Source organism: Gobius niger, assembly GCF_951799975.1.
Source record: "Gobius niger genome assembly, chromosome: 22".
In the NCBI taxonomy this organism is placed as follows: Eukaryota; Metazoa; Chordata; class Actinopteri; order Gobiiformes; family Gobiidae; genus Gobius; species Gobius niger.
The window spans coordinates 10790107-10798721 of NC_136873.1; the positions used below are offsets into that span (position 1 = coordinate 10790107).

General features: G+C 40.0%; 1 protein-coding gene across 2 annotated transcripts in view; it reads left to right on the forward strand.

Annotated features, from left to right (window-relative positions):
- Positions 1-8365, forward strand: part of plagl2 (pleiomorphic adenoma gene-like 2) — a gene marked incomplete at its 3' end in the record, with an annotated part of 12000 nt that extends 3635 nt beyond the window's left edge. The window contains exons 1-3 of one of the 2 annotated variants that reach the window (XM_079581002.1): positions 3633-3648; positions 6526-6953; positions 7048-8365. In XM_079581002.1, the coding sequence (XP_079437128.1) occupies positions 7052-8365 (1314 nt within the window). In that variant the 5' untranslated portion in view covers positions 3633-3648; positions 6526-6953; positions 7048-7051. Of the gene's footprint in view, positions 1-3632; positions 3649-6525; positions 6954-7047 lie in introns of those variants that run through there. The other variant, XM_079581001.1, reaches the window with a different exon arrangement.
- Positions 8366-8615: the final 250 nt, after the last annotated feature.

Below are 8615 nucleotides of genomic sequence, written 5' to 3' on the forward strand. Positions count from 1 at the left end.
TTTTGTCACTTTTTTTTGTTGAATTTTTGTCACTTTTTTGTTGAGTTTTTGTCACTTTTTTGTTGAATTTTTGTCACTTTTTTGTTGAATTTTTTTCACTTTTTTGCTTAATTTTTTTCACTTTTTTGCTTAATTTTTGTCACTTTTTTGGTGAGTTTTTTTCACTTTTTTGCTTAATTTTTGTCATATTTTTGTTGAGTTTTTGTCACTTTTTTGTTGAGTTTTTGTCACTTTTTTGTTGAATTTTTGTCACTTTTTTGTTGAATTTTTTTCACTTTTTTGGTGAGTTTTTGTCACTTTTTTGCTTAATTTTTGTCAGTTTTTTGGTGAGTTTTTTTTCACTTTTTTGCTTAATTTTTGTCACTTTTTGGTGAATTTTTTTCACTTTTTTGCTTAATTTTTGTCACTTTTTTGGTGAATTTTTTTCACTTTTTTGCTTAATTTTTGTCACTTTTTTGGTGAATTTTTTTCACTTTTTTGCTTAATTTTTGTCACTTTTTTGTTGAATTTTTGTCACTTTTTTGCTTAATTTTTGTCACTTTTTTGTTGAATTTTTGTCACTTTTTTGTTGAATTTTTGTCACTTTTTTGTTGAGTTTTTGTCACTTTTTTGTTGAATTTTTGTCACTTTTTTGTTGAATTTTTTTCACTTTTTTGCTTAATTTTTTTCACTTTTTTGCTTAATTTTTGTCACTTTTTTGGTGAGTTTTTTTCACTTTTTTGCTTAATTTTTGTCACTTTTTGGTGAATTTTTTTCACTTTTTTGCTTAATTTTTGTCACTTTTTTGGTGAATTTTTTTCACTTTTTTGCTTAATTTTTGTCACTTTTTTGGTGAATTTTTTTCACTTTTTTGCTTAATTTTTGTCACTTTTTTGTTTAATTTTTGTCACTTTTTTGGTGAGTTTTTGTCACTTTTTTGTTGAATTTTTGTCACTTTTTTGTTGAATTTTTGTCACTTTTTTGTTGAATTTTTGTCACTTTTTTGCTTAATTTTTGTCACTTTTTTGTTGAATTTTTGTCACTTTTTTGTTGAATTTTTGTCACTTTTTTGTTGAGTTTTTGTCACTTTTTTGTTGAATTTTTGTCACTTTTTTGTTGAATTTTTTTCACTTTTTTGCTTAATTTTTTTCACTTTTTTGCTTAATTTTTGTCACTTTTTTGGTGAGTTTTTTTCACTTTTTTGCTTAATTTTTGTCATATTTTTGTTGAGTTTTTGTCACTTTTTTGTTGAGTTTTTGTCACTTTTTTGTTGAATTTTTGTCACTTTTTTGTTGAATTTTTTTCACTTTTTTGGTGAGTTTTTGTCACTTTTTTGCTTAATTTTTGTCAGTTTTTTGGTGAGTTTTTTTTCACTTTTTTGCTTAATTTTTGTCACTTTTTGGTGAATTTTTTTCACTTTTTTGCTTAATTTTTGTCACTTTTTTGGTGAATTTTTTTCACTTTTTTGCTTAATTTTTGTCACTTTTTTGGTGAATTTTTTTCACTTTTTTGCTTAATTTTTGTCACTTTTTTGTTGAATTTTTGTCACTTTTTTGCTTAATTTTTGTCACTTTTTTGTTGAATTTTTGTCACTTTTTTGTTGAATTTTTGTCACTTTTTTGTTGAGTTTTTGTCACTTTTTTGTTGAATTTTTGTCACTTTTTTGTTGAATTTTTTTCACTTTTTTGCTTAATTTTTTTCACTTTTTTGCTTAATTTTTGTCACTTTTTTGGTGAGTTTTTTTCACTTTTTTGCTTAATTTTTGTCATATTTTTGTTGAGTTTTTGTCACATTTTTGTTGCGTTTTTGTCACATTTTTGTCGCGTTTACATCCTTGTTTTCTTCTCATTTTTTGTGGCTGTTTTGGTGCTTTTTCCCCAAGAAGCTTTCTGATTCGGTTAAAGCCAAACTGGAGGAAATGGGATCCGTTCAGGTGGGAGTTAAGAGGTTAATATAGAAGCTGCAGTTACACGTATGGCCTGAAAAAGTTGCTTCATGCACCTTTCAGGGGCGGTTCCAGGAGGGGACTTTCTCTGTACTTTTTTTTTTTTTTTTTTTATATTGCGAGTTAAACCCCTGGAGGGACCACTGTAGCTGTAGAATATGTGGTTTACATGACCACATATTCAGATTAGAGGAGTTCCTGAGGGTCTTGTTTAGTTTTTTGCCGGTGTTTACATGGTGGTGGAGCCCGGCTAACGCCTGGGGACACCAGTGCATGTTCTGGTAGGAGAGGTGTGGTTTACGAATGTCTCTGACGCGTCTGCACGAGGCCACAGCCAATCGTATCATCGTATGAGACGACGTGTGACGAACCCGCTGTAAACCTTCGAGCTAAATTTTTTAGAACAAGGTCTGAAGCTTGATCGAAAAATACCATGGTGTCTGCTGCCATGTTGGATCCGTAAATACACTTTTTTTTTTAAATCCGTAAATAAACTACAAGCTAGGGCGGCTCGATTATTGAAAACATAATAATCACGATTATTTTTGTCATAATTGAAATCACGATTATTCAAACGATTATTTGTTGCCTTTAAAAAAAATCCATCAAAAAAAGTGACAAAAATCCAGCAGAAAAAAGACAAAAATCCAGCAAAAAAAAGACAAAAATCCATCAAAAAAGAGACAAAAATCCAAAAATTAAAAATTAGAAAAAAAAAAGTGAAAAAAAAAATTGAAAACATTTTTTTGGAAAAAGAAAATATATATATATATATATATATATATAGAAAAAAATAATTATAATTGATTTTTTGCAATTATGCTAATTTTGTAATCGTTTACTGTTGTAATCGAAATCGTAATCGAATTTCGATTAATTGCACAGCCCTACTACAAGCTTCCGTATATCGAATATCTCGTCATCGTCTCGCCGTCCCTCCTCGTTCTGTGATTGGTCCCCAAATCATGCGAACATTTGGGCCCTGGTCCCCAGGCTGCTGTGCTGTTTGAGATGATTCGAGCTGCACAGCAGCCTGGTGTTAGCCAGGTTAATGGTCGTGCCCAACAGGGTTGTTAAATACAGGATCCTGGTTTGTTGACGACATGTCCTGCAGCTTTAACCCTGCTGCTGCTGCTCCAGCCTGAGCGTAAACCCAGTGACCTCACGGACCAGAAGCAGCTCCGGAGGGTCCATGTGATTAACCTCCTCACTCCTCACCACAGACTCGGACTGACTTGAGTTTTGACTTGTTATTAATCTCACAGTGGAGAAAAGAATCAGTTGAGGAAGAGTCCGTTCAGGAAGAATCAAAAAGCCTGAATAAAGTCGAGTTTGTTGAGTTTGTTTCTGTGCCGGTCGTGTTTGTGGCGAGTTTCCTCCTCACGGCGCCGCCCCGAGCGCTGCGCGGCCTCGCTCACCTTGGACGTGTTAGCTCGCAGGGGTCGCGGGGTCACGCAGGGCAAACAGGGGAATGTGGACATGACAGAGACAGCGGAGCCGGTCTCTTAGGAACACGCCGCTCACGTGTTTAACGGCGTGAGCTGCAGAACCAGAGGAGAAGTGACTGTAACATGAGAGCACTTATTGAGCTGATTGTTTCTGTGTGTTTGTTCCAGGACAGTGAAGATGAAGAGCAGTACTCCCCACTCCCCGCCCTCTGTGGCTGTCGGGACCGGGTGAGGAGCAGCGGCGACACAGCGAGGAAGAGACTTTACTGAGGACAGGTACATGTGTGTCAAGTTTATTATCCATGAAATTACAATAGAAACACAAACACAGAATCACAGATCAGGATGAAACGATTTCCAGCGCCAGGATTTTACAAAAAAAGACCTAAGATCAGCTCAGACCAGTGAGTTCCTGGTGGAAATATTTCCATAGACGAGACGTTTATGTTTGTGAGGATCAGGGAGTTTGTCTTGAAGCTGATTTAACCTCTTAACTCCCACCTGAACCGAGAGGATCTTTTTCCCTCACGTCATCACATTTTTTTTTCCATCATTTTTTTGTTGGGTATTTAACTTTTTGGTAATTTTTTTGTCACATTTTTGTGACATTTTTGTGGCCTTTTTTTCTCCACTTTTTCATCAATTTTTCGTCCCTTTTTTGTCCATTTTTTATCACATTTTTGTCATTTTTTTGTCAATTTCTGGTGACATTTTTGTGACATTTTTGCCACTTTTTCATAAATTTTTCGTCACTTTTGTCAATTTTTTATCACATTTTTGTCACATTTTTTTCAATTTTTTGTCACATTTTTTTTTTCATTTTTTAATTTTTTCTTTTTTTAATTTTTTTGTCAATTTCTTGTGACATTTTTGTGACATTTTTCGTCCCTTTTTTGTCCATTTTTTATCACATTTTGTCACATTTTTGTCATTTTTTTGTCACTTTATTTTTTTTGGGCAATTTTTTATCACATTTGTATCAAATTTTTGCCATTTTTTCGTCAATTTTTTGTCAATTTTTGGGGCCTTTTTTCTCCACTTTTTCATCAATTTTTCATCCCTTTTGTCAATTTTTTTATCACATTTTTGTCCAATTTTTGCTATTTTTTTTGTCCTTTTTTCGTCAAGTTTTAGTCATTTTTTTTGTCACATTTTTGTCAATTTTTCGTCAATTTTTTGTCAATTTCTTGTGACATTTTTGTGACATTTTTGCCACTTTTTCATAAATTTTTCGTCCTTTTTTGTCCATTTTTTATACCATACCAACTTTATTTATAAAGCACTTTAAAAACTGTACAGTGGCCAAAGCGCCGCACACAGAAACAGATACAAATATTTACAGTAAAAAGTACAACAACAACAGCAGCAACATCAATTTGCGTTAAACGCCAGAGAAAAAAGGTGTGTTTTTAGGAGAGATTTAAAAACAGGAAGGGACTGGGCCTGTCTCTAATGGTCCATTTTTTATCACATTTTTGTAATTTTCTTGTCACATTTTTGTCATATGTTTTTATTTATTTTTTTGTCAAATTTGTATCACATTTTTGTAATTTTTTGGTCATTTTTTTGCCCCTTTTTTTGTCATATTTTTGTCATTTTTCATCGATTTTTTGTCAATTTCTTGTGACATTTTTGCCACATTTCCATCATTGTTTTCGTCGAGAAAACGTGCTCAGTCCAGGTGGGAGTTAAGGGGTTAATGCACTACACAACTTGAAATAGTGCCTTTTTATATATATATATATTTTTTTATAGCTTGTTAGCCTTTAGCTTCAAGACAAACTCGTCCGTTCTGTGATTAAAAAGCTTATTCTGAGCTTACGCTGTTTGAAATAAGTGAAACAGAAGCAGAAAGAGGCGAGCGCTAAACGAGGCTAATCAGAGGTCAGAGGAGTCGTAAAGTTATGTGGTTGTTCTAAGTTTAGAGATTTTCCTCAGCTGGGAAAAAAAAAAAACAATCGGCTTGTTGCACAATGTGGCTACGCTAGTTCCTCTGAGCTGAAGCTGTGGGCGCTAGTACTTCCTGTTTGTATTCGTTACCATTGAGATTAGCTCAGACCAGTGAGTTTCTGATAGAAATATTTCCATAGAGGAGACATTTATGTTTGTGAGGATCAGGGAGAGTCAAATTTGTATCACATTTTTGTCCTTTTTTTCGTCCATTTTTTATTGCATTTTTGTCACGTTATTGTCATTTTATTCGTCATTTTTTTGTCCATTTTTTAATCAAATTTTTGTCATTTTTTTGTCACATTTTTTTTTTCATTTTTTCGTCAATTTTGTTTTCAATTTTTTGTCATTTTTTAGTCACATTTAGTCACATTTTTGCCATTTTTTTGCTACATTTTTTAATCACATTTTTGTCCTTTTTTCTTCAATTTTTTGTCGCATTTTTTACACATTTTGTCATTTTTTTTTCAATTTTTTTTCAATTTTTTTTTCAATTTTTTGTCATTTTTTTGCCATTTTTTGGTCAATTTCTTCTATCACATTTTTGTCCTTTTTTTCTTCATTTTTTTTCATTTTTTTGTCAATTTTTTGTCCATTTTTTTTCAATTTTTTTGACAATTTTTTTCCGCTTTTTAGTCAATTTTTAGTCATTTTTTTGTCTTTTTTTTTCATATTTTTTCAATTTTTGTCGTTTTTTGGTCAATTTCTTTATCACATTTTTGTCCTTTTTTTCTTCCATTTTTCGTCGCATTTGTGTCATGTTTTTTGTCATTTTATTAACTGAAATTTTGTGCTGTTATCGGGTTGTTTTGATCATAATTTCATGTCTTCAAAGCAAATCCACGGCTTGTTCAATAAAAACGTGCGGTAAATGCAATATTTTATACGATATATGACAAAGTACAGTTTTATTTGGGTCATTAAGGTAATGCGGACAAAACACTGGCAGAAAATGGTTCTTAACTTTTGGCTACAGTCGTGAGGTTCAGCTCTTGGTGTTTTGGCGATGATGAAAATTGGCCCTTCATGATGCAAACTCTCCGACCCCTGACCCCTGACCCCTGAGTGAGGGAGCACGGGCACCTTCTACACGCCGCCTCCAAAAGGAGAGCGACACGGACTCTCATTCATGCGTGTAGAGATGGAAACAGGGTCTGCAGGACGATGGCTTTAGACTAACACGTTGTCCTGATGTTTCCTCAGCCCGTGGATGCTGGACGGGGGGACGCAGCAGTAAAGCTTGACCGTGACCAGGCCTCCGGAGGCGCCGGCAGAGACACCAGTGTCCATGGCTGCGGCACACTGAGGCTGCCATGGCAGCTGCTGCCGCCGATGCCTCAAAACGTTTCACCGCACTGACACCGGAGGAAGAGGGACGCACCAGGCTGTACGGGACCGCCACAGCGCCGCTACGGGCCGACCGCGAGCGAGAGAGGGGGATCGAGAGAGAGAGGGAGGGAGGCGGCGAGGGGGGGGAGAGCGTCCGGGAGCGAGTGCTCGGTGTGCGGGGCTCTTTTCTCGTCTCAGGACAAACTCCGGCTTCATGCTCTGAGCCACAGCGGAGACAAACCCTTCCACTGCTCACAGCCACACTGCCCCAAGGCCTTCAGCTCCAAGTACAAGCTGTTCAGGTGCGTATGCAGGAGTGCAGTAGTGCAGTAGTACGCAGTATACGCAGTAGTACTATGAGTACACAGTAACACTGACCTGTCCTCTCGCCCGCAGGCATATGGCCACACACTCTCCACAGAAGTCCCATCAGTGCACGTTTTGTGAGAAGATGTTCCACCGTAAAGACCACCTGAAGAACCACCTGCAGACCCATGACCCCAACAAAGAGGCCTTCAAGTGTGACGAGTGTGGGAAGCACTACAACACCAAGCTGGGCTACAAGCGGCACGTGGCCATGCACTCGGCCACGTCCGGAGACCTGACCTGTAAGGTGTGTCTGCAGAGCTACGAGAGCACCCCGGTGCTGCTGGAGCACCTCAAGAGCCACTCGGGGAAGTCGTCCGGAGGAGCCAAGGAGAAGAAGCACCCGTGTGACCACTGCGACCGCCGCTTCTACACACGCAAGGACGTGCGGCGCCACATGGTGGTGCACACGGGCAGAAAGGACTTCCTGTGCCAGTACTGCGCCCAGCGCTTCGGCCGCAAAGACCACCTGACCCGACACGTGAAGAAGAGCCACTCCCAGGAGCTGCTGAAGATCAAGAGCGAGCCCCCGGACATGCTGGGGCTGCTGGCCTCGGGCTCCCCCCCCTGCACCGTGAAGGAGGAGCTCAGCCCCATGATGTGTGCCATGGGTCCCAACAAAGACCCTCTGATGGGGAAGCCCTTCCCCAGCGCCGCGCCCTTCTCCATGGGCATGTACAACCCCCACCTGCAGGCCATGTCTGCGCCCGCCGTGGCCCACCCCCCCCTCATGCCCATGGGCATGGGCTGCCACGAGTCCCCTGGGCCCCTCCACCCACACTCCCTCCACCACCACCATCACCACCACCACCACCACCACCACCACTCCTCCTCCGGACAGCCCCACCACCAGCCCCCCGCGCCCCCCCCCGCACCCAAGTACCCTCTGGGATCTACCTCATACCTGCTGGACAAGCCGCTGAAGGTGGAGATGGAGAGCTTCCTCATGGATCTGCAGAGCGGGCTGGGCCCCCTGCCGGAGCCCCACGCTGCTGCCGAGCCCCCCCCAAAGGAGGAGCCGTCGTCTGGGCTGAGCGAGGAGCTGTGTGACCCCCTCCTGTCCAAGAGTCCGGCGGTCATCGCCGAGTCTCTGTGTGCTGCTAACATGGACTTCTCCCACCTGCTGGGCTTCCTGCCTCTGAACCTGCCCCCCTACAGCGCCCCCATGAGCTCGGGGGGGCTGGTGATGGGCTACACCTCCGCGCCCTCCTCGTCCTGCTCGTCCTCCTCGTCGCTGCTCGCGGCCGAGCCTCACGCGGCGCCTCTTACCTCTGTGCAACCTCAACCTCAGGAGCCCCCGGTGTTCAGCTCCACCACTCTGCCGCGCTTCCACCAGGCCTTCCAGTGACCCCCCCGGAGCGCACGGCCCCCCCCGGGAAGAAGATAAGCTGTTGTTTGGGCTTGTGTCTCTGAGTAATGATTATAACGACATATTAACCTTTATGTTACCCCCCCCCCCCCCCGTATGTAGGCGTTAGAGCAGGATCCTTAGTGGTGCTGCAGACCTCAAGTAATAATATAAAACATCAAAGATAATTTAGTGCAGATCATGTTTTGTTGTGACCCAGAAAGATATAGTTTGAAGTGGATATTTTCTT